At 40.0% G+C, this 17,359-nt stretch overlaps 1 protein-coding gene across 1 annotated transcript in view; it reads left to right on the top strand.

Moving 5' to 3' along the window:
- Nucleotides 1-929: 929 nt before the first annotated feature.
- Mogat1 (monoacylglycerol O-acyltransferase 1) overlaps nucleotides 930-17,359 on the top strand; it is a 40,103-nt gene continuing 23,673 nt past the window's right edge. The window contains exons 1-2 of the mRNA XM_023723061.1: nucleotides 930-1,023; nucleotides 13,401-13,460. Of these exons, the coding sequence (XP_023578829.1) occupies nucleotides 930-1,023; nucleotides 13,401-13,460 (154 nt within the window). The remainder of the gene's footprint in view (nucleotides 1,024-13,400; nucleotides 13,461-17,359) is intronic.

Raw genomic sequence — 17,359 nt, 5'->3', positions numbered from 1 at the left:
TCTTGTAACTAGTGAACTTTTGGAACAGATCACTAAACTCAGTGGACCTCTAGGCTCTACCAGCCCTGAATCTAAGAATGGTATAACCCTAAAATCTGTAGGAGAGTTTTCCCTCTTTGCTACACTGAGTACCCGACACTGTTCCTGCAGGTACTTGTGATTGTATTGGGTTATGACTTTCTTTTGTTTTCTGGCTATAAAAGTTAATGTAACCTTACCAGGTGGCATTTGAATGTGTGTTCCAGCGCTATGGTCACTTATTTTGGTCAGAATAAATTTTATATTTCCTTAAAGCAGAGTCTTTATGTATGTATGACACCTGTTTACTCTGTGCCTATCCCCAGCACCCAGAATGCTGCCACGGCGTGGTATGTTCTCAGTAAACGTGGATTAAGCAAATGAAAAGGGTCCCATATTCACGTAGAATCAAAGGACCCCAAATGAGGAAGCATCCCCACACCTCCGCATCTCTGAGACTGGTAGTGATGTGGGTTGTCCTGCACCTTCCCCAGTCCCTGCAAGATTCCCTGTGCACACTGAGGGTTCAGCTGCACGGGTGGTTTTAAAGTGGAAGCAAAAGCCACATGCACTGTGGTCCATTTGCTGAACGAAGGTCTGATCCATGCGCACAAGCCAGGTCCCCCACAAGGAGGAAGCAGCCTCCCCTCTGGGTTCAGGTGCACAGCCAGCTGACCCTTGCCTCTGAGCCTGGAGCCTTTTTGGCACGCTCCTGCCAATGCGCCTGGGGAGCAGGTGTGCTGATTGGCACCCCTGGCCTCAGCCCTGCCTGCTCTTGCCCCTGGCAAATTTCTGTCACCACCCGGAGAGTCACCCTGACCCAGCGAAGCCAGGATCCAGACTCACACTTCCTGCAGCAGGACGAAGAGGATAGGTGACTGTGCTCAGCACTGTCCCCTCTTGAAGGGACCATGAAGGCCTGGTTGGGGCTGCTCAGAGTCCTGGTGGAGCAGCTGCTGCAGTCTATAATGGTGCTGCATGTTGTCTTTCTCTTCGTGGTGTTTGGTAAGCAGCCTGCAGCCTGGGGGTGGAAAACCAGTGCTATACCTTCCCTGGGCTCCATTTCCATGCCTGAAAACCATCTCTAGGGAAGAATGTGGCTAGAACTTTCCACTGAGCTCCCTGCGAGCCCCAGAGATAGTCAAAGAGGAAGAGTGGAGTTTTTGTGTCCAAGAAAGGCTCATAGTAAATAACTGGTTACCAGCTTTATTTTCCTTTCAGTGTGTGTGTGTGTGTGTGTGTGTGTGTGTGTGTGGTCTCTTACTTGCAAATAAAGACAAGAGTTAGACGTTTTGGCAACTCTATTCACCCAAATGTAACCATCATTCAATGGAGTTATAGAACATTGTACTTTAACCCTTCAGAAATTGGTAAACATCTTTCTTTTCATTTGATTTAGACAGAGAGTGCCTGTGTGGCTCAGCCTGCCCTTGAACTCCCTGTGTAGCCCAAGCTGGCCTCAATCTCTGAGATTTCAGGCCTGCACCACCACGCCAAACTTAGCTTGTTTCTTGAACAGAATTTAATACCTAACTATTTAAAACCTGATCCCTTGTCTCCGCACCCTCAGAACCACAAAGATTTTGTTAACTTTCCTGTGTTTACCATTTCCCAGGGGCTGAAACAAGAGACCCCATCACATGGTGCACGGAGCTGAGCGGTTTGTACCTGGACATGCTACAGCAATGGCAAGCAGAAACACCCCAGATTTGCAGGGAGATTCATTTATGTTGATGGGCACTGCTTGGGATCATCCCCAAAATATCAGGCACTCATCTCTGGTGGTTTAGGGCTTCGATAAGGGATAAGCAAGCAGGAAGTACAAGGCAGAATGGCTTGCCGATTGGGATTGGTTCTTACAGTATGCATCATGGTGACCAGCTATGCATCACCATAAGCAGCTGTTTCTAAGAGACAAAAGCCACAGGAACTGGGACAAGAACTACCACCTTGACAACTAACAAAATGAAATATTCCAGCTTAGGGGAGCATCTTCTGCTATATTTTCCTCCTCTTCTAGTTTCCCAGCAAATTTTTCCTGGGCATGTTACATGTGATCTTCTGAGACAAAGCCCAACTGGAAACAGTAACATTGAGGTTGTCAGGGGTCCTAGCCAAGGTCTCTAAGAGTGTCTAATTACAAAATTTTCTCCTAAATTGCTTTTGGGAAAAGACATAATTTAAGCCTATCAGTTCTGTAGCATTACTCTGACAAGGTAGTGAGGGAGTTAATCTGATCTAGGAGAGGGTCCAGTGCGCCTTGGATGCTCATCAAATCTTGGTCAAGTATTTGATTGACTGTTTATTCTCTTGAGGCAACCATCCATAGAGCTAAGGCAAAGCAAGGACTGGGATAAGCAACATGAAAGAGCATAAAAATCAAGGGGAATAGATATGGGGCAATCCTGCGAGTGAGTCTGGTCAGTGCTTCATCTCTTCCACGTGAACTGGATGGTCCAGGTAAATGTTCTACCAGCTCTAAAGCTGGATTGCTGAAACTTGTTGAGATAGTTAATATGCACCTGCATTATATGTGTGTGCAGGACTGGGCTTTTAGCTGAATCTGTATGGAGCTGACTGACTTTTGCAATGACTGTGGGCTTGCATAGACTCAATCTGAGAGAGCTCAGTCTGTCCTATCTATCCAGGCCTGACAGGTGGAGAGAGGTTTAGGTTGAGGAGAGGACATAGATCATCAGGTTTCTTTGTGCATTTCAGATGGAAGGGGCATTTATTTTTTGTGTTCCTTACCCTTATAGCTCATAGTCAGAGCGTATGGTCTTCTATCAGATTAGATTTTCTTACAGACATCAGGTGCTATTCTTCCATCAAGTTTCTGAGCAACAATGGCTGATGGATATTTTACCCTTCTTTTTGATGTCTTTGAGCGCTCAACTGATTTTCAGTTTCTGGGCAGGGAAACCTTGGGAAATGCCATGGCAACTCATTTGTCAGGGTTAATAGTGCAAGGTTTCCTCAATCAAAATGTGGAACTCAGAAGGAATTGCTGACAGTTGTCTTGGGAAGCCATTAAATGGTGCGGTCTGATAGGACCAATGCCAGGATAGGCATTGCCATGAAGCAGAAGGTCTGGAGGGAGGGCCTCTGGTTAAACCAGTTCTATTGGCTGGAAGCAGATGAGTTGGGAGCATGGAGTGAAGCTATAGGTGTTGACAGCAACTATGATGGCTGACAAGGGTGCCACAGCAGAATTCTTAGCAAGAAGGGGCTTTTCTCTCCTTTTAATTTTTTTTTCTTTTTTAATTATTTATTTATTTGGTACAGGGTTTCGCTACACAGCTTGGACTCATAGTGATTCTCCTGTCTCAGTCTCCCCAGCTCTGGAATTACAGGCATATGCCACCATGCCCAGTTTCAGTGGCCAGCATGGGCCAGCATGGAATGTGGTACTGGGGAATCAAACCCGGGTCCTTGTGCTTGCCAAGGCACTTAGACCACTGAGCTATCTCCTCTTTCTTTTTCTTCTTCTTCTTCTTCTTCTTCTTCTTCTTCTTCTTCTTCTTCTTCTTCTTCTTCTTCTTCTTCTTCTTTTCTTTTGAGACTCAAAGGGATGACTTTAGTTTCATTTTTAATTCCATAAAAGCCCTTTTATTTGGAGTCAGGGCCTGTGAGTTTTGACTAATTAATTCTGATCTCTGACTTTCTATGTGTGTGTTGTGTGCCCTTGAAAGATGGTAGAACAGAAAAAGGTGGGTGCCTCTCAGAAAGCAGACACTCAGATGACTGCTTGGCCATGCTCCTCCCAGGAACTTAGACACAATATAGGTAAGGAGGATGTGAGGATGTGAGGTCTCTATTAAATCTCCTATGTAGGATGGCATGGAACTGCAGGTGAGACTCCAGGGAGCCACTGCAAGCAGTGCTTCTGGGTCCTGGTGCACAGATGGAGCAGCCTATTGCATGTGCTGTCCTGGCCACTCACACATTCACTGAATAGGCGCTCAGAGGTTAAACATCTCAACCCCTTCCATTGAGTGTGGTCCTCACTAACAGGGGTTGACCTGATTCTGTTTGAGCTGAGAACTGCCAGACAACTGGAGTGCCCCTTGGGGCCTTACTGGAATCAGGCAGAAAGACAGACAGACAGATAGACTTCAGCCTCCTCACTTTGGGGTATGACATGAGGCACTCAAGTGGGAATCTTCTCCAGGATCTCTGAGGGGACTCCAAAATCTTGAGTGCATACCTTCCCATGATGACCTAGAAAGGTCCTTCTTGCACTGGTCCTTGAGGGCCACAAATGCTGAACAAAGAGGCCAGCATGGTCAGTCTTCCTGACTGACACACCAGGCGCAATGGCAAGCAGAAACAATGAAACAACATCAGAATCTCAGGCAGATTTATTTATGATGACAGGCACTGATCAGAAGCATTTGCAAATGATCAGGCCTTCATCTCTGGTGGTCTAGGGCTTATATGGGATAACCAAGCAGAAAATACAGAAGCAGAATGGCTTATCAATTGGGGATTGGTTCTTATGCTTCATAATGATCAGCTATGCATCATAGTGACCAACTGTTTCTAAGAAACAAAAGTTACAGGAACTGAAACTGGAATTATTACCTGGGCAACTAACAAACTGAAGGCTAATACTGGGGTTGGGGGGGATTCATCTTCTGTTACATTTCAACCCAGAAGTTTGTTTCTGTTGATTTCCAAGTTAAAGCCATGCAGTTAAAGCACTAGAACTAAAACCCTGGAGGCCTCCAGGGGAGTTAAGTTTAACCCTTAACTTCCTCCTCTGTGCAATAAATACTGGATAGTCCTTATCTCACAGGATTATTTGGATGGCATTGTTAATAGTGGAAGGTGCTTACAACAGTGTCTGACACATCCTCAGCTCTGGATGAGTTTATCTGGGAGCCTTTCATGGTGACTTTTTCTTCATGTTTGTTATGATCTTGGAGAAAAGGGGGATGGAGTGGGAGAAAAGGATTATGGAGAAGCTCCTCTGTGGGAATTTAGAGCCCTTTGAAAGCAAACAGCCTTTATACACTCTAAAATCCTGAACTGAAAATTATTGGAGCTGTAAGAAGAATAAGAAACTCATGGCATTGTAGAATTTTACACTTTGAAATGGATGTCACATTTCTGGGCTCTGTATCAGCGATTCTTAACCCTGGCTGCACATAGTGCTCAGGTTCCATCCCTCAAATTTGTAATTTCTCATTTTGGGAATGGAGCCCTTGCCTCAGGGCCTTTCCAAAGAGCTCTCCAAATGAGTGCCTTGTGTACAGAGGGCTATAAAGGAGGTCATTCATAGCATTAACTCATGACATCCTCACAGGCCAATACCTAAACAGAATTGGTAACACTGTGCTTTGTTTTGCTCTGTCCTTTGACCAAAGGACACAGAGATGTCCTAACAGATAAACTCATCCAGAGCTGAGGACGTGTCAGACACTGTTGTAAGCACCTTCCACTATTAACAATGCCATCCAAATAATCCTGTGAGATAAGGATTATCCAGTATTTATTGCACAGAGGAGGAAGTTAAGAGTTAAAGCTAAATTGTTGAGTGTTACTGGCTAGTAGTAGGTGAAAGAGATGGATACACACCCACGTATTCTGCCCAAACTCTCTGCTTCAACCACCATAAATCTGTTTCAATAGCTTGATTTTGAGCCTGCCTACCTAACCAATCATGCACTGGATGTCTGAGAGATCACTGTCCCTATATTTCAGGTTGTCTTAGTTATTTTTCTCTGGTTGTTGAGGCCAAATTCCCAACAACCAAAGTTAGAGGGGAAAAGGTTTATTTAGGTCACAGTTTGTAGAGGTTTCAGTCCATTATTGACTGGCTCCTAAGCAGAGTAGTATGACAGACAGGCATCACAGAGGAGAAACAGTTTGTGGCAGATGATGACAGTTCTTCTATCACCTATAACTTATCCAGGGTACTTAGAGCAAGTAGCACTCATACCCTTAATCCTAGTGCCCTTGAGCCTAGCACTGCTCCATGAGTCAGTCCCAGCATCACATACTCTAGATCCAGCCACCTCTGCAAAAGCCCCACTTATGATGGCTGTATTACACTTTAGGGGCACAACTAGACACAATCTATAACATTGGTCATTTGAGAAAGGTCTGTGTGTCAAGCTAGCCTACAGCTCAACGAAGAGAACTCTGCTAGTGTGTGGCCCATGAAGTATCCACAAGCAGTAAGTATAGTAGGACACTTTCCACTTGTCCACCCAGAAAAGGAGGTCAACCAACCCCTGACGTGTCCCTGTGAATACTAACTCAAGTAATGCTTTTAGCAACCTGGTGAGGTAAAGGATGTTACAGTGAGGAAACTAGGAGGAGTGCATTGCATATGGTCACAGAACTCAGCAGTAGGCAGCTGAATTGTTTGTGCCACCCGTGAATGGATTAGAGACCAGGGTCTGACAGATGCTCAATGAAACTTCTGACTTGAAATCAAATTATGTGTCTTCATGGACAACTCATTTATGTTTTGATTTTTTTTTTTTTTTCGGAACCAGGGATTGAACTCAGGCTCTTGAGCTTGCCAGGCAAGCGCTTATTCTACTGAGCCATCTCCCCAACCCCTTCATTTACATTTTGAGACAGGGACTCATTAAATAGTCCAGGCTGGCCTTGAACTTACTACGTAGTCCAGGTTAACCTCAAACTCATGATAACCCTTCAGCCTCAGCCTCCTGAGTGCCTCAGCCACATGAGTGTGCCATCATGCCCAGTTTTATTTAATTGATTTCATTTGACATTTATGCTACCAGGAAAGTGTTATTTTATACTGTCATGTAGATTGGCAATTATATTATTGAAATTTCCAAACATACAGAAAGAGTAAAGAAAAAGGCATGAATTCTAATATAGCCATACACTTTCCCCTATTATTTAATATTTTTTCATATTTGTTTTCACTATTATTTTATGAAAATACTTTTAAAAAGATTATATTATATTTTAATCCTACTCTGGTATACATATTTTGAAAAGCGTTTTGTACTTATCATAGTACCATTTTCAAAATTAGCATAAATAGCAAATTTTGTATAAAATCCTCAGGGCCAGGGTGATAACTCAGTGGCTTATGAGCCTGCCTGGAAAATGCAAGGTCCTGAGTTTGATTCTCAGTACAAAAAAAAAAAAAAAGAATCCTCTAAGGCAATTTCATATTCAAATACCTTATATGGTGGAGGAAAAAACAAAACAAAAAAACCACTTTTCCTGGCTATTGCTTGAACCCTGCTCCATAAAGTGAATAAAGCGATGCTTATGTTGTATTTGAGGTTTTCTTAGGTTTTAGTTTTGGTTCTTGACCTTTTTTTCCTGTATAGAACACTGCTTGGACATTTGCTATCTTGTCAGTGAAGCACGGCAGAAGCCAGGCTCCGTACCCTGCAGTGTCTTTCTTTGCTGATTTGTCTCATTGGTGCTTTGCTTGTTTCTCTATCCTCTGTGTGTGTTTTAAACTGAAATGTAGGACTAAAGCTTTGGGTGAAAAGTTCTTTGTCAGTTCTTTCTCTAAGATGCTGCAGTGTGCGTCACATTGTACCACAGAGGGCTGCACACAATGTCTATCAGTTTCTAAGATTGTCCACTGGGTCAAGAAGGAGGCTGATTGGCATGCTGCAAGAGAATGCGCCCCGTTGACCACCAACCTTTGTTTGTCTCATGGCTGAACTCATGATCTTTGCTTGAATTGTTTTAATCTGAGGTTATGAAATGTGAATAACCTTTGTGCATTGTTGTTTATTCACATATTAGCTAAAATTTCTGCAAGGACAATTTTTTTCCACATTTTATGTCATTTGACTACAAGTCAAAACTTATAAGAAAGAAAAGTGCTCTTTTCTTTTACTTGTCAATTTTCAAGTAAAGAGTGTGTTAGCTTTCTGTTCCTGCAACCGAGTCCCTGGTGTTTACAAAGAAAGAAGGGCTGAGTTCTGGCTTGTGGGTTCAGAGGCTTCAGCTCATGGCTGGCCACATCCCACACCCCAGTATCATTGTGAAGGGCATGGAAGACGGAGCTCCCTTACCTCATGAAGGCCGGGAAACAAGGGCAGGAAGAGAGGGAGCAGCCAGGGACACGAATGTGCCTTTTTAGATCATGTCCCTATTAATTCACCTCCTCCAGTGGGTCCCCCTCCTAATGGCATTCAGCTATCCATTTATCAGTTGATGAATCTATTGCCACTGTTCCTATTCCTGATCCATTTACCTTCCCAGAGTCCCAGCTCTAGACACATGAAGTTTTTATCCAAACCATAACAGTTGCTATAATAGTTTCTTCCACTCATGACAAGAAATGCTTTTATTAACTGTGTCTTCTGTCTCTAATTCCAAATTCTGCGACACATTATTCTTTCCACAACCAGAAAATTAGTTGAAGTTATGGGCACTTGAAGTATGTTTAAAAACAGCAAAATGTTTAATTCAGTTATGACATCAGACAATTTTTCTAGGAGAGATGCTTTTAATAACCAACAAACTGAAACATTACTTATGGCTTGTGGGTCATTAAGCTGCTAACTGGAACAGAAAAAATTTTGGAAAAAAGAAAGAAATCTATTGACCATCTTCTTCCTATAACTCCATGGTCAAGACTATTATATTTACTTCTTATAAAAAAAGCAAATTTTAAGAATATTTTTAACACTTTTAAGAAGTGTAAGCTGGATGTGGTGGTGCATGCATGTAATCCCAGCGCTTGAGAGGCAGAGGCAAAAGGATCACTGGGAGTTCAAGACCAGCCTGGGCTACAAAGGCTAACCTCAATTTCATAGTGAGACCTTGTCTCAAAAAAAAAAAAAAAAAAAAGTTTAAGTTTTAAGTTTTTTGTTTTTTTAACGTATTTGGTACAGTGTCTCACTACACAGCTCAGATTCGTAGTGATCCTCCTGTTTTCAGCCTCTCCAGTGCTGGGAATACAGGAGTGGGGCTGGTGCAGCATGTGGTGCCAGGGATTGAACCCCAGGCCCTGTGCTTGCCTAAGCATGTGCTTACTCTGCTGAGCTATCTCTCTGGCCCTGAAGTTTAAGTTTTAAGGTAAATGGGGAAGCCAAGAGCTATTACTAAGTAGGTCTGCTTCTAAATTTATTTATGGAAGTTATGGAGATACAATTGACAGGCACACGGCACAGAGATAATGCCTAAAAGCCATCGTATCAATTAGAACAGTCCACATAGCCACCATCCCCAAAGGCTTGCTCATACCTTTCCTTCCCTGTATGTCCTCTCCAGATGACCTCTGAGCTGCTTTCTGTCACTACACATTAGTCTTGTTCATTTTTAGAAATTCCTTGGGTGTGTAGTAGCATCTCAGTGCTTCAGTTTGCATTTCTCCAGTGCTTAATGATGCTGAACATCTTTTCCTGGCCTTAATTGTCATCTGTATATTCTTTGTGAAGGTATCTGTTTAAATATTTTGCCTTATTTGGCTGCAAAACTTGTTGTCCTATTAGTTTTGAGAGTTCCTTGTGTATTCTATGTCACATATATGCTTTCTACTATGTAGGTTTTATTTTCGTACTGTTACCTGGTTGTTTTTGTTTGTTTCTGTTTTGTGGTTTTTGGTTCGAGACAGGTTCTCACTGAGTTCACTGTGTAGCCCAGGCTGGCCTCAAACACATGGCAATTCTCCTGCCTCAGCCTCTCAAGTGCTGGGATTACAGATTGCACCACCATGCCCAGCATTAACTGATTTTTGAACAGTAGGTTCTAATTTTGAGAAAGTCTAAGTTATTAGTTTTTGTGTAGATTGTCTTTGGTGTCATATCTAAGAAATCTGTGCATAGTCCAGTGTCATAAAATTTGCTCCAGTTTTTTTCCAGAAGTTTTATGGCCTTAGGTTTTATGTGCATATATCTATAATATATTATGGATTAATTTTTATACATTGTAAAGGGCCTAAATTCATTTTTTTGGCATATGTATAATCCAGTTCCAGTTGCATTTTTTTTGTTAAAAAGCCATTTGTCCTGTATCTCGTAAAATATAGTTGCTCACATTTTTAAAGCTTGATGCCAGTAGCTTATAATTTCCGAGACTGCACTGTATTACTGTCATCTGTGCACTGGAGAGCTGTGTACTGTTTCCCAGGGAAGTGTTCTTTCTAGGCTTTTGGTGTCTTGAACAAAGAGGTGGACAGGAAACAAGCACGGTTTCACACTTATTAAAGTAAGAAAAGAAGTGCTTTGCAGAGTGAGTGTGAATTCATTAAAATAGGAAAGAAAATACACTGTCCAAGTAGAGTGGGTCACAGAGAAAGAAGGCAGTGGCTACAAGGCCAATGGCTGCCATCTTTTGTACTCCCATTCTGAGGTCAGAGCTAGGCCGTCCTACCAGAAACCTGCTTCATGTTGTGTCAGGAGAATTGAAGGGAGCATTTATTGGGTACCAGGTGCAGGGTCTCTTTGCTTGTCCTGAATCTCTTTGAGTGACAGGTCATGCCCATTTGCCTAGCCGTTTTGTTGTGCTCTGATCTTGCCTCTTTAGTGCTTCTTGTTCTTTTCTTTTCCCCAGAGTGGTTTTGATCATTCTAGGTCTCTAGCATTTCCATGCAACTTTTAGGGTTATATTCTCAATTTAAAAAATTCTGCTGGGATTTTGACTTGATTATTTTTGGCTGGGATTATAGATTCATTTGGGAAACAAAAACATTCTAACATTGAGATTGTTCCACCCTTTAGGTTTATTTATGTCATAAGTTTCCAAATTTCAGACTATATTTAAGGGTTATGACATGACCTGCTAATATCCAATGGATATCACAAGAAAGCCTGGTTTCTCTGCCTTCATTTTGTATTTATCTCTTTTATTATTTTAAATTTTTGGTCAAAATCCTGCTCCACTTTTTATGTAGGTGTGTTAACCACTTGAAGAGTGGAGTTTCTGTCTAAGAACTGGAAATGCAAGATTTATGAGCCCCATTTTGGGGGATTGGTGATACTGGGGCTTAAACACTGGACTTCTGCATCGAGTTAAGTTATAGCTCAGCCATTTTTAATTATTATGATTTTTTAAATTTTGAGATGGGGTTTTCTGAGGTCACTCAATTGCCTCCAATCCTCCTGCTTCAGACTCCCAGAGTGCTAGGATTTAGGCTCACACTACTAGCCCCACCCTTCCTCTGTATTTACCTGACCTATCTTGTCCCCTTTCAAACTGAGAACACTGAAACAAGAGTTAGGTATTTTCAAGATTTGTAGGGGCATTTAATTGCCAGCTTTTTTTAAAAAAAAAATGCACATTCTCAGAGCTTTTGATTCTCTGACTCTCTGGGAAGATTATTAAATTTTTTAACTTTTTATTTTGAAATCATTTCAGAAGTACTAATAATTACAGAAAATACAATTACAAAAAATCCCATATTTAATCCAAATTCTCTAGAATTCCCATTTTGTCATATTTTTTCCTGTCACCTCCATATCAGTCTCTTTTCTTCCCTCCTGTACCCAAGTTAATATTTTGCGAGCTATTTAAAAGTTACAAACATGGTTTGTAACTCTTAATGCTTCAGTATGTACGTAAAGACAATCAAAGACATTCTCTCAAACAGCTGCAATACAAATATTCAAATGAGGAAAACCATACCCAGGTGTGAGTTTGGCATGTCTGACCTGTGGGCTGCGGGTTGGACCTGGAGACGCTCTTGCTACAGTATTTCAGCCAACACCCCTTTACAGCACAGGAATCTACATGTGACATTTAATTGTCACATCAGTTCCATCTCTTTTAATCTGGAAGGTTGGGAGGGGGCATTAACAGTCTCTGAAGCAATTCCTACTAGTTCCCTAGACTTTCATGAACCCTAAAGTGCCTCTTATGAATTATCTCCGTGGTGTCAATACATAGCATCACAAAATATTTGTGCTTAAAAACCTTCCAGAAATGCCTAGAACAGGGCTCTTATTTCAACTGTATCCTTGTCACGATTTATTTATCTTTATCTATCTATGTATCCATGTATCTATCTGTGTATCTATGCATCTATCTATCTATCTTTGTATTATAGTACATGGTCTACAGGGTCTACAGGGTCTCACTATGTAGATCAGACTCATAGTGATCCTCCTGTTTTCAGCTTCCCAAGCACTGGGATTACAGGCATGTACCACCATGCCCAGTCTTCCTTGTCACAATTTATTTGCCCTGTTTTGGAAAAGAAGCAGGTGGAATAATGGATTTGCTTCAAAACAACAAAATAGTTGTTCTTCAGTATATAATACCATTTAAATATAGTGTGGGGTCCAATCACATATGAAGAAAACTGGGCAGCAAAATTCTGCAGAATGGACTGAAATTTGTCCTTTAGCACTTTTTTTTTTCTTTTTCTTTTTTCTTCTTTTTTTTTTTTTTTTTTTTTTTTTTTTTCGGAACCAGGGATTGAACTCAGGCCCTTGCACTTGCCAAGGAAGTGCTTATTCCACTGAGCCATCTCCCTAGCCCCCTTTAGCACTACCTTGTAACAAATAGTGAAAGATAAGTTCCATTAAGGAAGGGGCTTCAAGAATCAGAAGAATGTCATACTTTACATTTTTATATTCAATATATGGCATTAGTTAGTACAGGGCTTTCAGAGTTAGGATGGAAAGAAGGACTAGTGGGCTCTGCAGGCCTTAGCTTCCTTTTCCAAAAGGACTAAATGGTTAAAATAAGTATAGAAACAGGTTTATGGCAAAAAATGAGGAAAGCAGAAGGGTGCTTGTACAAATTATGTATTTTAAATTATTTCTTAATGTTTATTGATTGATTCTTCATATTTAATTAACCTGTGCCATTTCTGTTCTGATTTTTATAATTTCTTTCCTTCTATTAATTTCAGGTATGATTGTTCTTGCTTTTGTAGGATCTTGAGCTGCCTCACTAGATTCTTCCTTTGCGATTGCTCAATTTTCTACCTATGTGCCTTCACTGCTACGAAGTCTCCTCTTAGAACTGCTTTCATTGTATCCCACTGTCATGCTTCCTGTCATTTGATTCTAGCAACTTTATTATCTTTTCCTTGCTTTTTCCTGTGGTCCTTTGACCAGTCATGAAGATACTATTGAACCTGCGTGCTGGTGGAATTTCTGTTGCTTCTTTTGCTGTTGAGTTCTGATTTCATTCCACGACGATCCAATTTTGATTTTTTTGTATTTGGTAAAGTATGCTTTAAGGTGTAAGAGACAGTCTGTTGGGGAAAAAGTTCTTTTTGAGACATGTGTATTCTCTTGTCACCGAATGAAACACTGCCTATGCCAGTTAAGTCTATTTGTTCAGTGGTGTTGATATAGGAGGTAGGGCAAACCTGGCTGGGGAAATAAGTGGGACCTGTCTATTACAAGATCCTGGGACAGTGCCAGAGAGTCTCCAGGTCCCCGAAGGTGAAACTTTTCCTGGTTTCCCATGAGGTGTGGAGAACATACAAGGACACAAATGCCATAAGGAGCCCACTACTGTGCCTCTTCCTGGTAAGCCGCTTGATGTCTTCTTGACCCAGACGTACTTTTACCCTTTCCTCTCTTTTGTTTAGCCCGTTTTCTCCGTAAACCAAGATTTTTCCCTTATCCCTTATGATGCTTCACTTAAAAAAAAATAAATAAAACCTTTTGGCATCATATTTGTCTCATTCAATACTCTAAAGCAGAAAGAACCTAGAATAAGTTTAATTGGCGAGCCATTTCTAAAGGAACTACCCCACAACAGTGAGGCTTAACTCTCTTGATACTTCTTTGCTAATTATTTTTTTAAATGTATTTTATTTTATTTTGAGGAGTAATACCCAAAAACAAGAACTAAAATCAGAAACAAAGAAACAGGGTAACATATAATAATACATATGTTACAGATTTTCAAAACAAGAATAGTGGATTAACAGTGGTTGATACATTACCTATTTTTAACATCAAATCTGTTGCTCAGATTGACAGATATAGTTATGTAAGATTGGACATATGATTGAATATTACCACTTGCTTTCGAGAAACCTTAAATTTTTGTTCTTGTCTCTCTTTTCTTCTTCTCTTACCTTTTTAAAACAATTGTTTTAAAAAGAATGTAGTAATGATTGATATGACATTAGAAATGGTGCACAATTAGAAGACCAAGATGACAAGCATTCAGGCATGGCTTTTGTCTTATACATTGCTGTCCTCAATATAATTGCTTCTTAGATGCAGATATCATCCTACAGGGTTAGTCAAGGTGAGAATTCTACACATTAACTTCTGTTTTCAAAAAACTGATGGAAATTCTTAGTATAATCACCTCAGCCATCCTGTATATATACTTGCATTTCTTTCTTTCTTTCTTTCTTTCTTTCTTTCTTTCTTTCTTTCTTTCTTTCTTTCTTTCTTTCTTTTTTTTAAACCAGGGATTGAACTCAGGACCCTGCGCTTGCCAGGCAAGCATTTATTCTACTGAGCTATCTCCCCGGCCCCCACTTGCATTTTTATCCCCCTACCTTTTTTCCTATCTTTTCCCCTTTTTTTCTGTCTTCATTGTTTAATCCTTAAATTCTGTTTCTTTTCATTTTACTATATCTGTTATAACTTTCAGGTTTTATTTCTTCTTTAGGGCTTTTTTATGCTTTTTTATTTTCTATTAATTTTATTGAGAGACAATAATGAGACAGTTTCAAAACAGGTTAATAGGACAGTTACAATAATTAATACATTGCATATTGTTGTCTTTGTAATGGTTATTCATAGTACAAGATGCAGACATGAAATCCTGTCCAAATACTATTAGTACAAATCTCATTGAATTAAGAAAAAGTAGCTATATATCTATGCTAACCAAACTGTATAAACAGATACAATATAGTCCTTCATTTATATCCCCCTTTTCTGTTCAGTTTTGTCAGAGATGGGTATTCCATTGCCATTTAAATATTGTAGGTGCATTAATTCAGCAAAATAATCCAATATAGTCCAATAGTCCATGATAGTAGTGGGTTATCTATAGAACTGGCAATGTCAGAAGTTGTTGACTTGAGCCTTTTACAACTTAGCATATTAATATGGCTTTACTTTTTATATCTCATTTTTATATTTTTCTGCTGGATGGTTAAGACCAAAATAAAGCAAGACCCATATAAGTAGAAATGTAACTTTTGTATCTGGTAAGGTCAGTCAAATCCCCTCAGGATTTACCCTGAAACCCTGTACTGCAGTTTGTAGATCGTTTGTCAGTGTCAGCCATGTGGATGAGTCACGGCCATGGCTTGACCAATTTGCTCTCTGTGAACGCCTGAGAGAATGTTTTATCTCTAGGTGACTGACTCTCCTTAGGTGCATTACACATTGTCGATCACTTTCCTCTGTGGTCTCATATTCTCCTTGATCAGAAAATTTTGGACACCACTGAGTTACAGGGTATTATAGTACAGGTTCTCTTATGTCCTGAGTTCTCACTGACCTTGAAGGACTAGGGCCAAAAATGTTGGCTATCTTTGTAGCTCTTCTTTTTCTCTAATTTTTTGGTCTGCAAACTTAAGTTGTTAACCCTCCAGAAGAGAAGCTTAATGATATTATTACCCTATAACATAGGCAGTTGAGCTTACTCTCACTATCTGTCTGAATATCAAACATCTTAGACATAACATGGAACAGGTATTTTCCATCAAGTATTGATACGTTAAACTTTAAGTCCCTACAGAATGTGAGTAAAAAAGAAAAAAAAAACTAAATAATAAAAAAATTTAAAAATTGGAATAAACAATTACATATTCTTACACAGAAATTTAGAAATCTAATCATATACAGCATTGTAACAGGACAGTCTTATGACTTTTTTCTTGTCTTTTGTTTTCATTTATTATCCTTTTTTAAAAAACAAACATCTGCTTTCTTTGGCAGAACTGGGGATTGAACTTAGGCCCTTGTGCTTGCCAGGGAAATGCTTATTCTACTGAGCCATTTCCCCAACCTCAACAAACATTTATTTGAGAGACAGTATAGCAGTAATTGATATGACATTAGAAGCAGTACATATTTAGATTCTTTTGGTTTATTACACTACAGAGATAATATGATATTTACACATGTGAGTCTGGTTTATTTCACTTATGAGTATAATCTCTAGTTGCATCCACTAGAGGCTATATTCTTTGCTAGTTTTTTGTCTGGTTCACCTATCTAATTGTGTGAGAGGACTGTTTTTGTCCCTTAACTTTATTGTACTGGGATCTACCTGTCTTTTAACATCTAGTAGTTTTTGTTTTATGAAGTTGGCTGCATAGCTATTGTCCAATATTCAATGCATAAATATTTATAATTGTTATATCTTCTTGCTGAATTGTTCAGTTGCCAGTAGGTAGTGACCATCTTTGTTTATTCTAATGAGTTTTTTTTTTTTTTTTTTTTTTTTTTTTGCGGAACCAGGGATTGAACTCAGGCTCATGTGCCTTATTCTACTGAGCCATCTCCCCAGGCCAAAGAATTTTTTTTCAGCTCCAGTTTTGATACTGGAAAAACTAATATCAGGTGGATCACCTCCAAATGACATAGGGAAAAAGTGATCTCCTAACCTAAAAAGTACCTGGAACAAGTTCATGTTCTCTAAAAATAGTGAATTTTAGGAACAAGCAGAGGTTACAAGCATAATATATTTATTGAGAGAAAGAAAGCTCCTGTCCTATACAAGGACAGGAGAGGGACCCAAGTGGGTGGTCCCCCTATTCTGATGAGTTTTGGCCTCAAGTCATTTGTCTCTGAAAAGGAAATTGTTACTCCTGCTTACTTTAGGCCCTGGTTGTGTGGAGTATCAGTTTTCATTCTTTTACCCTTAGTCTGTCAGCTTCCTTTTAGATAAGATGTGTTTCCTGGAAGCAGTAGATTGCATTTTGCTTTTTAATCTAATCTGCCAGAGTATAACTTTTGATTGGTGAGTTAAGGCCATCAACATAAAGTTATTATTGTACGATAATGAATCCTGTCCCTGCATTATTTTTGCAATGATGACTGGGGCTCCCCCCCCCCTTTTATTTGTCTACTCTCCCAATTAGTTGCTGTACACACTTTCTTTTGGGCTTTTTGGTACTGGTGGCCTCCCTGTTCCTGTGTAGGGTACCCCTGGAGATTTTCTGGATGCCAATTTGCTGGTGATGTATTTCTTTAAGAGTCCTTCCTTTGTCATAGAAAGTGTTCTCCATTTATTTTGAAGGCTGAGTTTACATGGTATAGACAGCTAGGTTGGTAATTGTCTTCTTTAATGCCTTGAAAAAACATCATTTCATGCTCTCCTGGTCTTTAATGGTTATTCTGAGAGATTTGTAATCCTCATAGGTTCACCTTTATAAGTAACTCGCTGCTTTAAAAACTCCTTTAATATTCTCTCCTTTTGTTGAATTTTTGAAATTTTGATTATG

The sequence above is a fragment of the Octodon degus genome, unplaced genomic scaffold (genome assembly GCF_000260255.1).
Source record: "Octodon degus isolate 3935 unplaced genomic scaffold, OctDeg1.0 scaffold00096, whole genome shotgun sequence".
Classification (NCBI taxonomy): domain Eukaryota; kingdom Metazoa; phylum Chordata; class Mammalia; order Rodentia; family Octodontidae; genus Octodon; species Octodon degus.
Note: the sequence above shows the minus strand (reverse complement) of the source record. Positions and strands in the feature narration are given on the sequence as shown.